This window comes from Palaemon carinicauda, chromosome 13, assembly GCF_036898095.1.
Source record: "Palaemon carinicauda isolate YSFRI2023 chromosome 13, ASM3689809v2, whole genome shotgun sequence".
NCBI classification, from domain to species: Eukaryota; Metazoa; Arthropoda; class Malacostraca; order Decapoda; family Palaemonidae; genus Palaemon; species Palaemon carinicauda.
The window spans coordinates 120839227-120859226 of NC_090737.1; the positions used below are offsets into that span (position 1 = coordinate 120839227).

Sequence of the window (20000 nt, forward strand, 5' to 3'; positions counted from 1 at the left end):
GGAGAAGAACGAAGTAAGCTTTCGTAAAATTCACCAGAGCTCATTTGTTATTTTCTGTCTCATTAAACATCAGCTTCTTGTGATAGTGACGGCATTAATAACGCAATAAGCTAAAGTACAATGGCCAAAACAACAATAACACTCGTACACAACAAGACTAAAATTAAAACAAAACAACAATAACAATCTTATACAACAAAAGTCCAGAAGTAAAATAAGCGTAATATTGACAAAATTCCACTGCAATGCCTGAACAACAATAGATAGGAAAATAAAAATCAAAGCAAAAACTATCATTTTCAAAACATTTTAATAATGCTAACTATTGCTTATAGGACAAAGGCAGCAGTAAAATATTCAAGAAAACTAGAATGGGCAATCCGTAGAGCGCATGCTTTCCCTTGATCATGTTGTATATTTCAAGATAGACAATTGAATTATGCACATTTTGGCACTAGTTTCGTGCAAATCGGATAAAAATTGACGACGATATAGCAAAAAAAAAAAAAAAAAAAAAAAAAAAAATTACCTTTTTGTTACCTTGACCTTTAGTTTTGGGCCAATATCTTCCAAATCTAATCAAATTGTCCTTGGATCATGACCAATCATCACACCAAATTTCGTGAGATTAGGTCAAATAGTTGGCGAGTTATCTGAATCCCAAACTGGCAAACATACAAGCATAAACAAACTAGGCTAATGACACAACTACGTATATCATGTTGTATATCACAAGATAGGCAACTGAATTATGCGCATTTTGATACTAGTTTCAGGGAAACCGGATAAAAAGTTACCAGGGTATAGCAAAAAGACGTGTTTTACTTCTTCGTTACCCTGACCTTGACCTCTGACTAAATCGCTTCCAAAATCTAATTAAATTGTCCTGAGATCATGGCCAACCATCCCACCAAATTTCATGAAATTCAGTAAAATAGTATTAGAGTTATGCGATTAACAAGTGCGCAGACAAACAGACATACAAACATGAGCCTATCGAAGTTGACGAGGGTAATAAACAAAATGAAACAACCTGCACAGAAATTTCCTCCACGGTTGGGCCAATCAAGGATGAATATGACCGTGAGCCTTGAGATATTTTCTCAGAGCCACCTATGTTAGAGGAAAATCAGCAAAAACAACACTGTGATTACCAAACAATTCTTCGCTCAAAGGGTTAACTATTGCATTGTAATTGTTCAGTGGCTACTTTCCTCTTTATAAGGGTAGAAGAGACTCTTTAGCTAAGGTAAACAGTTCTTCCAGGACACTCCAAAATCAAACCTTTGTTCTCCAGTCTTGAGTAGTGCCATAGCCTCGGTAGCATGGTCTTTCACTGTCTTGGGGTAGAGTTCTCTTGCTTGAGGGTACACTCGAGCATGCTATTCTATTTTATTTCTCTTCTTATTTTTTTATTTATTTTTATAATTCACATATGAAATATCAATTCCAATATTTTTAGTGTTCTTAAAACCTTCTATTTCAATTTTTCACTACTTCTCTGGTAGTTTATTTATTTTGTTATTTCATTTCCTTACCGGGTTAGTTTTTCCCTGTTGGAGCCTTTGGGCTTATAGCATCCTGCTTTTCTAATTAGGGTTGTAACTTATATAATAATAATAATAATAATAATAATAATAATAATAATAATAATAATTATAATAATAATCATAATAAAATAATAATAATAATAATAATAATAATAATAATAATAATATTAAAAATAATAATAAAAATAATAATAACAATAACAATAATAAAATGATAATAAAAATGATAATAATAACAATAAAAATAAACCAACTAATAATAATAATAAAATAATAAAAATAATAATAATATTAATAATAATCATAATAATAATAATAATAATAATAATAATAATAATAATAATAATAATAATAATAATAATAATAACTGTAACCCATGACAACAAGGCCATTAAAAATAATGGCCTCGATAATAAGAATAAATAAAGCAATAACCTGGAAAGAAATAAAAGCTAAAAGCCAATTTCTATCTCGTTAACTTGACATCTTTTAAACACTATCATTCTCTTGGCAAATTGAAGGAGCTGCTTAATACCTAGAAAAGGTTCTTGATAACTACTCGACACTAAAATGAGAAGTTTCAAGATGATTGAGAAGACGAGAGAGAGAGAGAGAGAGAGAGAGAGAGAGAGAGAGAGAGAGAGAGAGAGAGAGAGAGAGAGATTGGGTAATCTGAATCTTATTGTGTTGGAGTATAAAGTTTAATTCTCTTTTATGACACGGCTCGTTTCATAATAGTCGTTAGCGTCGTACCTCACTTTTAAGAAATTCTTATTTGAATTTGTGGTATCACTGGTATGATATAAATACTTGATGGTTAGAATGGCTGAGATGATGTACAGTTACTTTCACTATTATTATTATTATTATTATTATAATTACTTGCTAAGCTACAACCCTAGTTGAAAAAGCAGGATGCTATAAGCCCAAGGGCTCCAACAGGAAAAATAGCCCAGTGAGGAAAGGAAAAAGAAAAAAGAAAATATTTTAAGAAGAGTAACATTAAAACAAATAACGCCTATATAAACTATATAAACTTTAACAAAACAAGAGGAAGAGAAATTAGATAGAATAGTGTGTCCGAATGTACCCTCAAGCAAGAGAACTCTGATCCAAGACAGTGGAAGGCCATGGTACAGTGGCTATGGTACTGCCCAAGACTAGAGAACAATGGTTTGATTTTGGAGTGTCCTTCTCCTAGAAGAGCTGCTTACCATAGCTAAAGAGTCTCTTCTACCCTTACCAAGAAGAAAGTAGCCACAGAACAATTGCAGTACGATAGTTAACCCCTTGGGTGAAGAGGAATTGTTTGGTAATCTCAGTGTTGTCAGATGTGTGAAGTCAAAGGAGAATATGTAAAGAATAGGCCAGACTATTCGGTTTAAGCGTAGGCAAAAATAAAATGAACCGTAACCAGGGAGAAGGATCCAATGTAGTACTGTCTGGCCAGTAAAAAGATGCTGTAACTCTAGTGGTAGTATCTCAACGGTGGCTGGTGCCATGGCGAACCTACTACCTACTAATTCCGGTACACTTCACTGGATCCAAAGAAGTCTGACACCTCTGTACATTGGAGCAGGCAAATGATTCGCTATTCAACATTTCGTAAAATTAATCAAAGGCTTTTCATCCCGTGTTTACAAGCTTATGAACTTTGTTTTACTGCCAGCGTTGCTAACAGTTTCTCTTATTATGCAATGTACAGCTGCCAGACGTCTCCTTAGCATCCAGTGAAGCGTATCGGAATTAATGAAGCCAACTGTACAGTTGGGTTCATTAATTCCGGTACACTGATGACTCTTTTCCTTTCTATGAAGTGTACCGGAATTAATGAAGCCAGCTGTACAAAAGAAGAAGGGAAAAAATAATGACAGCATTTAGGGAAATAGAAACCTTGAAAGTTATTGTTGGCTTACAACATGGGTCAGCATTGAGCCTGGTTTTATTTTTGTAGGTCAAGGATGTGTTAAGTGAAGAGATCAGATATGAAAAGTTGTGAAGAGTTGTCATATAGAGTTGATTTTGGTGGTTACTGCTGAAAAAGGGGAGGACTTACAGAGAAGGGTTGTAGAGTGGCAGGAGTCTTTGGAAAGGCCCGGCTTGAGGGTAAATATTAGTAGGACTTATGGTGAGCAGTGAGGAAGGTAGGGTCAGCATAGCCATACATAATCATAGATGCTCGGTTTAAAAAACAGGTGGAAAGTTTAGATACTTGTTATCTACTATATGGCCGGTAGGAGGATATGAGGCTGAGGTGAAAATAGGATAGAGGCTGGTGTGAAAACAAGATCAAAATAGCCTGGGGGATCTGGGATGAGGTAGCAAGAGTGGTATGTGATAAGAAAATGCCAATCAATTAAGATCTATATCACAGTAATAAGACCAGATCTGAAATGTAGGCTAAGACAAAATGATGAAGCAAAGCTTGAGATAACAAACATGAGAATATTGAAATAAGGGAAGGCGTAGTAAAGATTGCAGAGGTAATAAGAGTGTCAAGACTGAGATGGTGTGGACACATGTTGGGGATAGATGTTAGGGAGGGAGCGAGGACGGCTTGGGAGGAAGCTGTCAATGGATAGAAGATCGAGAGGGAGGTAGAAAAGTAGACAGTGAGATAAGATGAAGGATGATATAGAGAGAAGTTTGGTGGAACCAGATGCCTTGGACAGAAAGCATTGGAGAGACTGTATCAGGTAACGACCCCTTAATGTTGGGATAACAGTGTGTGTGTGTATGTATGTATGTATGTATGTATATATACATATATATATATATATATATATATATATATATATATATATATATATATATATATACATATATATATATATATATATATATATATATATATATATATATATATATGTATATATATACATACATACATATATATATATATATATATATATATATATATATATATATATATATATATATATATATATATATCACTTGCTAAAATAGTTACCCTAACAAAAGGAGCAGATCTAGGGTAAAAAAGAACACAAATGCTAATGCTTTAACAACTGCATGATGGATGAAACCCCATGCGTATAAAATTCCCGCAACAGTAGCTGCAAGTTCATTAAAACTGTTCTAGAAATAAAACTTGATTTTACATAATCTCTCTCTCTCTCTCTCTCTCTCTCTCTCTCTCTCTCTCTCTCTCTCTCTCTCTCTCTCTCTCTCTCAAAGCACATTTAATTACGGCCGATATTGTCAATAAATAATTGACCAATTGCCATAATAAAATGGGCAAACGTCAGTGATGAATTTTTCATCCCATTCCAATTTAATATCAGATTTTATGTATGCTTATGAATGCCTTATGGCCATAGGGTGTGCTTCATTGCTCGGCTTTAATTACAGTGAGTATATTTATTAAACTAGGCAACTTAATTAGCTTTCAGGTTACAAACGATACAGTTGTCTAATGCGGTACATGATCATATAAAATAATATTATGGAAAGGCTTATTTGCTGTATAATGGATACATGCTTGTATCGTAATGAAATAATTTTCTCTTGATTGCTGTAAAAACAAAAGTCATCAAGACTTTTTAATATGTATAGAAATCCTTAATTCTAAATCTGTACAATGGATTCAAAGCCTGTACCAAGGTCTTCCACTGTATTGTCTTAGAGTTCTCTTGCTTGAGGGTACACTCAGCCACAATATTCAATCTGTTCCCTTGTTTCCTTTCCTCACTGGGCTACTATCCCTGTTGGAGCCCTTGGGATTATAACATCTTGCTTTTCCGACTAGGTTTGTAGCTTAGCAAATAGTAATAATAATAATAATAATAATAATAATAATAATAATAATAATAATAATAACAATAAAAATACTAATAATAATAATAATAATAATAATAATAATAATAATAATAATAATAAATAACAATAATAATAATAGTAATAATAAAAATAATAATAATAATAATAATAATAATAATAATAATAATAATAATAATAATAATAATAATAAAATCTGAGTGTCCCGTGTCCTCGTTATGCCAAAATCATTTACAAGCTTGAATGTGTCGAAAATATTGGAATACTGTGATGACTTTCTTGCCTCAATATTTGGTACTAAAATTTGGTCATAAAATGTATTCCTATTCAAAGGCTTATTATAGAAATCGGAGCCTTTTTAGTTTATGGGGACAGGCCTTGGAACGCCCGAAAATCGAGTAAAAGAGGTCCGAAATCGGCTCTTTTTCAAGGGAGTGATCACAGAATTAAATAATATTAAATTCACTAGTTTTATAAATGCTTGTCCCAACAAACTACATACTAGGACCGGCTCGCAATCGACAGAAAAAAAAGAAGAGTAAAGATCATCACCTATCGAGTTTTTCACAGGCAGTTTAACAGAATAAAATAATGAATTCACTAAATTTTCTAAATGCTTGTCACAACAATCTACATATACTAGGACAACTCTGCGCATGAATGTCGGAAACGTGCGAGAAAAATGGACAACAACTGACCTAAACTCCCCCCCCCCCCTAACCTGATCTACAAGTCATGTCCTTACCTTCCTAATGACCTAACGGGGGGGGGGGCCTAATGCCCCCCTGCGACCCCCCAACCACTGTCGCTATAATACAAACCCAACCTAATCGAACCTAGTAGTTCCCAGGTCACAACCCCTAGCCGGGGACAAGCCCCAGGACCCCCTTCTTGGGATGAACTTAGAAAATATAGCCGTGGTAAAGGTAAAATATATTATTTAAAATGATAAAATAACTTCATATGGGGGTATATCGGATCATAGTAAAGAACATCTTCCACATAAGGAAAAACGAATGGGCTACTATTAAGATATCGCCGTCCCGATAAACTACATTCACCCCTAGAAATCTGTTAATGAATTGTGTTCATGAGAAAGTTGTAGAGAAATTATTCTTATCACAATGCTCTTCTCCTGGGACATTTGCCAACGTGTCAACGGATTACCCAGATCGTGTTCGTACTACGGGCTGCTTCTATGAGTAGGGCATATGTCCACCTTTGTCTAAAAATGATGGTAACAACAAGATTTTAAAAAGGACACTAAGATTGCGTAATCTTTTAACGTAAGAATTATTAACATTTTAATTCTTAATGAATAAATTAGCAGTTATTTTGAAGAAAGTCAACTTTCAGTATACATTTAAAAATGCCACTGGCACTATACCTCACTCCTGCCCAAAGGATCTTGGCAATAATGTACCAGCATCCTCGTCTTGAGCCCCAGTGTAAGTCTAAGGTCCTCAAAACTAGGGATATCAATCAACAATGGCCACGAATCACAGTCTAAGGCTCAGGCTTTCATCAAAATATGGTTGGTATTCGCTAGAGTACCTATATAAACAAGAGTAATGTCATACGCAAGGTCTATAGATATATAGACCTTGATCTATAGACCTTGGTCATACCGGTTACCATATATCGCGTTGATGGGCGCCATTTTGTTCCCGGGTGGCAGGCTACCAGCCAACCAGTCTCATTAATTGGTAGATCGCAGACTTTTCGTAGATCACAAATTGGAAGAACCCCCTGAAGCTTTTACTTCCAATATAATCCTCCCTATTTTAGCCAACTCTGCAGCTAGCGATCACATCCCCTGAAACCAAGCCACTCTGGGAATTCGAGGCCCAGTTTTAAGCGATTGCCTTGTCACTAAAATTTTAATATAACTAATATACTGATATCTCTCAAGGCTAATTATTATCGGATGGTTGACGTAAACTCTAAAGAGTCCCCTATAGGCTTCGAAACCGAACCCCAATCCCAGCGATGTAGTTTGGATAATATATTTTGTTTCCTATTTCATGATTGTTTATTTATTGTAGGTTGGCCAGGGCACCAGCCGCCCGTTGAGATACTACCGCTAGAGAGTTAGGGGGTCCTTTGACTGGCCAGACAGTACCATATTGGATTCTTCTCTCTGGTTACGGTTCTTTCCCTTTGCCTACACAGACACCGAATAGTCTGGCCTATACTTTACAGATTCTCCTCTGTCCTCATACTCCTGACAACACCGAGATTACTAAACAATTCTTCTTCACCCAAGGGGTTAACTACGGCAACGTAATTGTTCAGTGGCTACTCTCCTCTTGGTAAGGGTAGAAGAGACTCTTTAGCTATGGTAAGCAGCTCTTCTAGGAGAAGAACACTCCAAAATCAAACCATTGTTCTCTAGTCTTGGGTAGTGCTATAGCCTCTGTACCATGGCCTTCCACTGTCTTGGGTTAGAGTTCTCTTGCTTGAGGGTACACTCAGGCACACTGTTGTATCTAGTTTCTCTTTCTCTTGTTTTGTTGAAGTTTTTATTGTATTTATAGGAAATATTTATTTAAATGTTGTTACTATTCTTAAAATATTTTATTTTTCCTTGTTTCCTTTCCTCACTGAGCTATTTTCCCTGTTGGGGCCACTGGGCTTATAGCATCCTGCTTTTCCAACTAGGGTTGTAGCTTAGCATTTAACAATAATAATAATAATAATAATAATAATAATAATAATAATAATGATAATAATATATATATATATATATATATATATATATATATATATATATATATATATATATATATATATATATACATATATACATATATACACACACACATATATATATATATGTATATATACATATATACATACATATATATAATGTGTATACATATATATATATATATATATATATATATATATGTATGTATATGTGTATACATACATATATATATATATATATATATATATATATATATATATATATATATATATATATATGTATATATAGGCCTATATATACATATATACATACACACACACATATATATATATATATATATATATATATATATATATATATATATATATATATATGTGTGTGTGTGTGTGTGTGTGTGTGTGTAAATATATATATACATATATATATATATATATATATATATATATATATATATATATATATATATATATATATATATATATATATATATACGCGGCTTCTATACGGATATAGATACCATATGCTGAAGCCATGTGACTTTGCCACGACTTTCTCTCATTAAGAGGGAACTTCTCGCAATAGCCCATGCCAAAGTTTGCATGAAGGTGGCTTACTCTAATGAAACAACAGCAGCAACAACAACAACAACAACAACAACCAGCATTGTAGTCTTTGCCGAATGCAAACAAGTACATACACTTATAAGCGGCTATTTACCCAATAAAGGAACCCAGCATTGTGCGTTTATTATACACCAAATTATTAATTGTTTGTTTAATATTTCTCTGCAGGAATTATATAGTTTTCTGACTTGAGATATGATAAGGCATACGTTCTCATGCCTTTATGCCCTGTTACCTGTCTACAACAATTTCGCAATAGTGTGATTCCTCATCCACGTGTGTTATCAATTGCTATCTGATTGTTGTCTCACATTAAAATATCTAATTCCACTAAAATAAAAAGATATATAATGCCGCTAAAATAACAAAATATATAATTAAACTAAAATAGCAAAATATCAAATTCCACTAAAACAACAAAATATATAATTAAACTAAAATAGCAAAATATCTAATTCCACTAAAACAACAAAATATATAATTAAACTAAAATAGCAAAATATCAAATTCCACTAAAACAACAAAATATATAATTAAACTAAAATAGCAAAATATCTAATGCCACTAAAATAGAAAAATATCTAATTCCAGCAAAATATCTAATTTCCTTAAAATACCAAAGTATCTAATTCCACTAAAAAGCAAAGTATCTAATGCCACTAAAATAGCAAATTCTAATTCCACTAAAAGAGCAAAATATCTAATTCCACTAAAATAGCAAAATATCTAATTCCACTAAAACAACAAAATATATAATTAAACTAAAATAGCAAAATATCTAATTCCACTAAAACAACAAAATATCTAATACAACTAAAATAGCACAATATCTAATTCCATTAAAAGGGCAAAATATCTAATTCCACTAAAATAGCAAAATATCTAATACAACTAAAATAGCAAAACATCTAATTAAACTAAAATAGACAAATATCTAATGCAACTAAAATAGCAAAATATCTCATCAAACTAAAATAGCAAAATATCTAAGTCAACTAAAATAACAAAACATCTAATTGCGCTAAAAGAGCAAAATATCAAATTCAACTACAATAGCAACCAAATAACGTGAACTGTTTCCCTAATTGTAAAAAAAAAAAAAACACTGAATTAATATACACATTTTTCAAAGGCTTATGCCCAAACAATTTGGAAAATTCATTTATATCATTAATGCGGGAAATTAGCGATGTAAAAAGAAAAAAATTTGATATTTAGATTTCTCGTTTAAGTAAATGCTAAAACTGAAATTGAACAAGGCTTACGGAGGGGAGGGGGGGGGGGCAATTTATCTCGGATATTAAAATGTATCGGAAACCGATATTGGTATGAGGATATGCTGCCGTAATCCAATAGTCAAGACACTTATAACGTATTAGATGGTTTCTTTTACGAGTCTTTAGATGGTGTATCGTATTGCACACACTCACACACACTTACACACACATACATACATACATACATATATATATATATATATATATATATATATATATATATATATATATATATATATATATATATATATATATATATATGTGTGTGTGTGTGTGTGTGTGTATAAACACACTCATACATATAACGTGTACATATGCAAGCAACCATATCTATCTATCTATTATCTATCTATCTATCTATCTATATATATATATATATATATATATATATATATATATATATATATATATATATATATATACAGTATATAAATATATATATATATATATATATATATATATATATATATATATATATATATATATATATACAGTATATAAATATATATATATATATATATATATATATATATACATACATATATATATATATATATATATATATATATATATATATATATATATATATATATATATACACATATATATTAACATGAACATAATTTTTTCCCCCAATATTAAGGACACGTATCAGTCTCTGCTTACATAATAATCTCAATGATAAAGCACCATTTGAATCTGCCTCGATTCCTACGCAATTTAGCAAATTTTCATAAAGTTCTTTCCAGAGTTCTCCACTCTTCCACTCTCCTCCGAGTGATATTGGATTTGATAACCGCTGGTAACTCAGCAAACTATGCATCTACGATAAAAAAAAAAAAAAAAGTTCCCTTTGCCATCCGCAGAATGTGCACTTTTCTATTGAGGTTCGCCAATATTTTACAAAACCCGAAAAGGAAAAAATCGCGGCTTGTTTTGTTTTGAAGCTACATTTTTATATAGTTTTTTTTTTTTTTTTTTTTTTTTTTTTTTTTTTTTTTTTTTTTTTTTTTTTTTTTTTTTTGGCAGGGCGATTCCGCCTCGCATGAGATATATTGCAACGGTCGGTGGCAATTTCTATACATGCAGGGATATAAAGGCAGCGTTTATTCATGGAAGTTCTTCGATTCGTTTTTATCTACGCTCTGTCCAATCATATATAAAAGAAAAACTTTTAATAGACCATGAACGAATGTTATTTTTTTCCTTTTTTTTTTTTTTTTAACAAGTGGCGTTGCTATCTGGAAATATAAGAGGAGATTTTATGTTAGATTAATTCAAAAACTGTCTTGAATTCAACTCTTTCGAGAAATAATGGATAAAAATTGGAAAATCAAATTGAATGTAATGAATACTTTAAGAAAACATAAACTATATTAACTTAATAATTCCATTACCTAGCGAAATATACGAGATTCCATATTAGATTAATTCAGAAACTGTCTTGAATTCAACTCTTTCGAGAAAAAAATGAAAAAAATTGGAAAATCTAATTGAAAGTGATTTGAGTATTCAAAGAAAGCATAAACTACATTAACTTCTTAACTCAATCAACTGGCCCATTATAGATCTTCTTACCATAACCTTTAAAAACAAGAAATGTACATGAGCAGGACATGAAATGAGAATGACATATAAAAGACAGACATTAAGAATAACAGAATGGGTCCCTAGACATTGCCAAAACCAGCAGGGGAAGGAAGAGAAGTCGATGGATTGGTGAGATGAGAAAATTTGCTGGTATAGACGGATAGAAAGACCATTAACATACGCAAGTGAAAGAACATGTCTACATGTCTGAGGCCTTTGTCCTGCAGTGGACTAATCAAGCTGATGATGTTGATGATGTTGATGATTGATATATACATATATATACATACATATATATATATATATATATATATATATATATATATATATATATATATATATATATATATATATATATATATATATACATAACCCAGCCGCTTGGGGCCGGCATCAAGTTGAAGCTGGCTTGCCCCCCCAGTGGCTGGGTTTTATATATATATATATATATATATATATATATATATATATATATATATATATATATATATATATATATTTATATATATGTGTATATATATATATATATATATATATATATATATATATATATATATATTTATATATATGTGTATATATATATATATATAAATATATACACACATATATATATATATTATATATATATATATATATATATATATATATATATATATATATATATATATATATATATTATATTTATATTACATATATAGTATATATATACATATATATAAACACACACACACACACACACACACATATATATATATATATATATATATATATATATATATATATATATATATATATATATATATATATATATATATATTCTCTATATACCTAGACCATGGCCATAACTAGATCTCACACGCATGGTGACGTATGTACGACAATTAAATTATGACAACCTTCCATTTCATAAATTATCTTGCGTCAGTGAATTAATTAGCATGGTTTTACATCAATTACAATTATCATTGCAGGGCAGTGTCACCTCTTTGTGTGTGTGTGTGTGTGTATGTGTGTGTATTTTCTAACCAAATTTAAAATGTTTTACCCATTTTCATGAAGAAGAATTAAATATGTCCATGTACAATAGTCCAGAAAAAATGAGATATGAACAAAACTTATGATATAAAATAAGTCAATATTTGTATGCAAAAAAGCTATACAATTGTATAAATATGTATACAAACATACATAAATATATTTATTTATATATATATATATATATATATATATATATATATATACATATATATATATATATATACATATATATATATATATATATATATATATATATATATATATATATATTCATTTATGTGTAAATGTGTATATAAATGTGAATATATATATGTATATATACTGTATATATATATATATATATATATATATATATATATATATATATATATATATATATATATATATATACATACATATACTGTATATATATACATATATATAGATATATATAAATATTCTAAGTAGCCTATATAGCATATACACATATATTCTGTTTGAGATCATTAACAAAAGTGAAAATAACCAAAAAGGACATTAAGGTAATGGATACTAATGAAAAGGATCGTGCCGTTTGAACAGGGGTCCTCTGATCGCAAGCCTACTCAACGTAGGAAATCCTAAGTGATTTTATGGATGTCTAAATAACATATTTCACATGCATACAAGTGAATAATCTGTTTATATTTGTGTACAGTGCATAGGTCAGTGTTACCTAGTTTCAAACGGCATGTATGATATACAGAAAATAATTGATGTTTTTTTTTCTTATTTCATTTATCCTTAATAATTTAAGAATGCCAACAAAACTAAAATAATGAGAGAAACAGAGTTTTATTCGTTTATATTTGATGAAAGGAAAAACATTCTGGGATGTAGAGTAATGGAGAAATATCCTTCCGTTTAAAGTGGTACTACGTCTCACTTAATCAACAATCGGGACAGATGTAATTTGAAGATAGAAACTTAACGCTATTTAATCATGGCTACTTTAGCTCGAAATTGCCATGGGGTAGATATTTTTACCAATTTTATCGAAAGGATTGTGCATTCATTTGCTATTTCAATTTTCCCTTTGCTTATTGGAACTATACTCAACGCAGAGAGAAAGGGCCGATAGGGGAAGGCACTTGCTTTGAAACAGTTTCCCCCACTGATGCCACATCTCTACAGATTACCGGCCCGCTCTCCAACCCATCCTCCTTACCATGTCTCTCTTTTTTTCATTAACTCTCACCGTGATTCCATATAACTTGGTGTATTTCTGAAATTATTACCCTCACTCTCTAGTTGTCTTTTCTTCCAATAAATGCCTATTTACCTTGTAAATAAACGGTTTAAGCTTGAATATGAAGGTGTCCATACGGAGAGCTTGAAACAGGGGAACGTTCCATCCCAAGAATTTGAGCATGTACCACAGAAGTGCAGCCACAACGTTTTGTATATAACCGTGGGAGGGGCTTCTTCCTATGACATATTTAGGATGGGTAACCTTCATACAGAAACCAGCCTCGAATTTTAATTCAATAGAGGCGTGGAACAAGAGTTAGAATAATTGTGGATACAATTTTGGAATTACGCTAATTTATATAGAAAAAAAGAGACAAGAGGAGAGGGTAAGGAGATGGAATGGGGTTGGAGAAAGACATATGTGGAGGAATCCGTTTAAAACTAGGTGCCCTCCCTTATAGGCCATTACTCACTGCCTTGGGTTTAGTAACCTATTGGAAACGTTCCTGCCTTGAAATCTGCCAGACTGGGGTTCGAGACCCGCTCAAATTCGACAGTTTCATGTAGTAGTGTTTGCAACCTAACCATCCTTGTGGGATAAGGATGAGGATTAGGCAGAACCTGCAAGTCCAACAGCCGAGTCATCAGCTACTATTTCCTGGACCGGCCTTGTCCTAGTTTAAGTAAAGGGGCTTGGGCGCCTTATCTTATGTAGATATGGTCAGTCTCTAAGATATTATCCCTTGATCTCAGGCATTCATGAATGACCTTTGAACATATAGATCTCTTAATGGCGTACTTACTTTATATAAAAAAACTATCTGTGCACAATAAGAAATAATCATTATGACATTAAGGAACCAAAGATAGTGAAATAGTGGTGACCAGAGCTATGAATTAATGGGTGGTTCGAACCTTACAAATCTGCCACAGCCGGGGCTGCTAACCGTCTCACATCAGTAGCGGTTATTATTATTATTATTATTATTATTATTATTATTATTATTATTATTATTATTATCATTATTATTGTTAAGCTACAACCCTAGTTGCAAAAACAAGATGCTATAAGCCCAAGGGTTCCAACATGGTAAATAGCCCATTTAGGAAAGGAAATAAGGAAAGATAAACTACAAGAGAAGTAATCTATAATCAAAATAAAATATTTTAAGAACAATAACAACACTAAAATAATTATTTCATATACAAACTATTCAAACTTCAAAAAGCAAGATCGGAGTCAATGACCTTCGATGTCAGGATACCAGAGAACTTCAAATCATTCAATTATTCATTTAAAAAGCAAGAGGAAGAGAACTAAGATAGAATGGCGTGCCCGAGTGTACCCTCACGCAAGATAACTCTAGCCCAAGACAGTGGAAGACCATGGTACAATGCTATGGCCCTACCCAGAAGTAGAGAACAATGGTTTAATTTTGGACTGTCCACCTTGAAGGGCTGCTTACCATAGTCACAGTCTCTCTTCTACCCTTACCAAAAGGAAAGTAGCTAATCAACAATTACAGTGCGGTAGTTAACATCCTGAGTAAAGAAGAACTGTTTGGTAATCTCGGTGTTGTCAGGAGTAAGAGGACAGAGGAGATATGTAAAGAATTAGCCACACTATTCGGTGTATGTGTAGGCAAAGGGAAAATTAGCCGTAACCAAATAGAAGGATCCAATGTAATACTTTCTGGCCAGTCAAAGGACCCAATGACTCTCTAGCGGTAGTATCTCAACTGGTGGCTGAATGTTTACGGTAGGCATTGGACACATGTGCACCAATAGTTATTTTTTTACATTGTGTAAATAGGCTACATACGAAGATATACATGAACTGTACGCGAATATTAGCTCTCTTGCAGACAAACATATCCTCAACCTCATATACGGAAACCTTTTATTCATTGACTACTCCATTAGTGCTTAAGTCCCCCTTACCAGTGAAGGACAGCAGGACTGACAACCAAAACTGTCCAAATCTCCGTATATAATCCAAGCTGAAGTTTGACGAGGAAGAGGGAAAAGCTCTCTCTCTCTCTCTCTCTCTCTCTCTCTCTCTCTCTCTCTCTCTCTCTCTCTCTCTCTCTCTCTCTCATCAATTGAGCTGACCCCATCTGAGTAAATAGAGACTCCAGTTCCATTCCAAACCTAACATGCATTTCACTCTTTATCTCCCCATGTAACACATATATATTATGTGTGTGTATGTGTGTGTTACACTGAGTGGATTGCCAAACACATGATTACTCAAGTCTTTCCCGTCCCTCAGGTAGGGGGGGAAAGGAGGTACCCCTAGAGGTAGACTCGAAAACCAAAATTTTCCGAAACTGCCGTGTTGTAATTAGGAAAGGGGAAGGGGGTGGGAAGGGTTGAATCTGCGCGTGCGCGCATACCTATCCAAATATCTAACCATCTTTTTTGACGGGTCGTGTACACTGGTATAAAATAATCTCTAACCATCCGTTGTATGTAAATCTTCAACACAGGCGAACTATATTTCCATCTTTCCAAATGGTCATTCATTTTTGTTTGTGCCTGTGCGTGAAATTGTTACAGTGCGATAATTTACTTTTACGTAATAATAATGTATGTTTTCCATTCACCAAGTAATGGTTCCCTTCAAGTATTCATAGTGAACTATTTTTTTTTTTCAGGCAGTACTTCCATCTGGCTGACGGTTACTTTTACGATTGAGCGATACGTGGTCGTGTCTCATCCCATCAAGGGCAAAGTAAGTATCCCTGTTATATACAGTATACACACACATTATATATATACATATGCATATATATATATATATATATATATATATATATATATATATATATATATATATATATATATATATGCATATATATACATATATATATGTGTGTGTATGCATATACATTTGTAAATATCATACAGTGTATATACACACATTATATATATATATATATATATATATATATATATATATACATATGCATATATATATATATATATATATATATATATATATATATATATATATATATATATACATATATAATATACATATGTGTGTATGCATATACATGTGTAAATATGATACAGTGTATTTACACACATTTTATATATATATATATATATATATATATATATATATATATATATATATTGAGAGAGAGAGAGAGAGAGAGAGAGAGAGAGAGAGAGAGAGAGAGAGAGAGAGAGAGAGAGAGAGAGAGAGAGATACATATGTAAATACATATATTGATATATATTTACAATAAGTAAATGATTTCTGCATTAGAATAAAAATATCTCCGGGGAACCACATGCATCATCACAAACAACAGATATGCCTGGAATGCCAAACCACAAACGCTCTGGTTGATTTGCAATGCAACCACTAGCAAGAAAGCCTGGCTGGAATAAACTATATCCCGCAGTTTTATTATCCATTTCGTCTTCGTTATTTGCACCGAGAGCCAGATGAAGAAGCGAGGAGGAGTTTAAGCGGGTTAAGTCAATAAAACCATCTCATTTCCCCTGTTTAATTTTCTTCTTCCTCAGGTACTTTGCACAGTCTCGAGGGCGAAGAAGTTTGTGGTGGTGGTGTACTGCGTGTGTTGGCTGCTAACGGCGACAACGCCTCACGAGTGGATAGTAGTCACTAAGACTCCCTTGCAGGACCCACGCCTAGACTTGGATTACAGTGCTGTAAGTGTTATCGTGTCACAACTCCCATGGAGTGTCGTAACCCAGGGTTTAAACTTTAGCATAACCTTAAATGCTACTGTTTTTTTTACCTTAGATTACCTTAAAACTTTTTCCAATTTCCTTAAAATTCAAGCTACTAAAACCAAAATTACATTAGAATTACCTTGAAACCATGAAAATTACCTCAAACTAAGGTAATTTCCTTAAAAGTTTAAACACTGGTTGTAATCAGTATATTGCATGTTCGCTGATCTGCAACATTTTTAGCTTTTCTTGGAGTATTTTAGTTTTTAGACGGTTTGAAACCGGAGATATACTCGGACTCACTATTTTGTCTGATTTATCTTCCTCTTGTTGTATTTTGAAGTTTTTATAGTTCATATATAAAAAATTTATTTTATCAACATTACTCGTTAAAATCTTTTATTTCAATTGTTCATTACTTCTCTTGTCGTTCATCTATTTCTTTGTTTCCTTTGCTCACTAGGCTATTTTCCCTGTAGGAGCCCTTGGGCTTATAGCATCCTGTTTTTCCATTTACGGTTGTAGCTTAGGAACTGGAACTACTACTACTACTACTACTACTACTACTACTACTACTACTACTACTACTAATAATAATAATAATAATGTAAGGGGTAAATTGAGTTCGTTATAATAATACTATCACAGATATTTTTGTTATATAATATGTTTTTCTTCCTCTTATATATAATGACATTTATAACCGAGACCGATATTCATAAATGAGATACTGATATCGTAAATAATACTGAGATCACCGTTATCTAAATAATTATCATGTGAGACCAACTTTTCTCAGAAGAATAATCATAGGCCTATTGCAACGCCTAGACTGAGGTTTTTCATTTATGACTGAACAATATCCCTTAGACATCTTCACTTACCCTGAACTATTCAATTAATAAGCTCTACAATTCTACAACTCCTCTGTGTATGAACTGTGGGCTAAGCAGCTTAAATTCATGCTTAATTAGAAGGCATTGTATCGACATCTAGCTGATTGAGAGAATGGAATTAGTCCGCCATTTAATGACGAGAAAGCAGAACGGTATTCTGCTTCTATTAACCTCCAAACCCTTATCGGAAGCTGATCATTTATAGGCAGATCAGTATCATAAGATCCAGCAAGATATCAACTTCTCTTTGCTTATCATGGCTGTTGCAAGTACTGTGCAGTGTATGCTAGGCCTATATAACGTACCCAAGAACTGTACTGTATACGCCTATATAACGTACCCAGGAACTGCTCAATTCGGTAGGCTCGAAAAATGTTATAGGAATATATAGTTTATACGTATTTACACACAAACACGCACACACACATATAACTTAACGTGGTGAAAGGGTTTGCGTTTCACCATGATCAGCTAATCTGAACTAATCAGAGCCACCCATATTAGGATGATTTGCTGTGAGCGAACAGGTGGTCAAACCCTAGAAATTTACCACGTCTGCTTATCTCCACATTCCTTATCCCATTAATTCTTCTTACACTTCATATACAACGCAAACAGTTCATCTCAACAGCTTCAGGACCTTTCCTTTTATTCACACCCAACATATGAATAGCATACATATATATATTTACACAATACATGAATATACCTAATATCTATTTACCAAGGGAAAATATCATTGAAACAACATTACTTTTTATATTGCCAAATATGGACAAGATAAGCGGCATGGCCTCGAAAACAAGCCTGTGACTTATGCAGATGATACTACTCTTTGATCAGATCTGTGAAATTAGGGCCTTACGGTCAGGCGATAGGACCGTGGAGGCTATTCAGCATAGAGGTGCAAGATGAATTTATGCGAGGTCGCTGAGTAAAAAGGAAGATTGTAAACTGGAACGGAGGTAAAGCATAATGCTAAAAGAGGGGGGGGGGGGCATAGATACCGCTACTTAAGTATAGACTTGCGGTTCTTACATTACTTGAATGATTTTTTACCAAAATGATTACAAGGTGTAAAGTATCGGGATAAAGTTATACCCTAATAAAAACCTGAAGTATGATAGTCAGTTTTTTTAAGTCCTAGACCTAAGGTATTGGATCCCCCGAAAATGGCATTGGTTCAAAAAAAAAAAAAAAAAAAATCATGTTACTCATCTGGATTCAAAGTCTTGTGGTAATAAGCGTGTTTAATATATGTGAGGAAATACTAGTAATTGTAACTATTAAGGCATAAGTATCTGGTCAAAGGTACCAGAAGAGATATATATATATATATATATATATATATATATATATATATATATATATATATATATATATATATATATATATATATATATATATATACACAGCCAGACACTTGCTCTTTTATTATATAGGGGAGATGTGTGTGGGTGGGTGAGTTTTTTATGTGTGTATGTGTGGGTATGTGTTGCGAAAGTGTGTGTATATAAGTGTTCTCTCCCGTACCCATAGAGTTAAGTTTTCATAAAATACCTCTTTATTATTATAAGGTAACATTTATTGCCCAGATA

At 32.4% G+C, this 20000-nt stretch overlaps 1 protein-coding gene across 1 annotated transcript in view; it reads left to right on the forward strand.

Annotated features, from left to right (window-relative positions):
* Window positions 1-20000, forward strand: part of LOC137652175 (FMRFamide receptor-like) — a 107570-nt gene that overhangs the window by 58642 nt on the left and 28928 nt on the right. The window contains exons 4-5 of the mRNA XM_068385384.1: window positions 16453-16529; window positions 17336-17482. Coding sequence (XP_068241485.1) covers window positions 16453-16529; window positions 17336-17482 — 224 coding nt within the window. The remainder of the gene's footprint in view (window positions 1-16452; window positions 16530-17335; window positions 17483-20000) is intronic.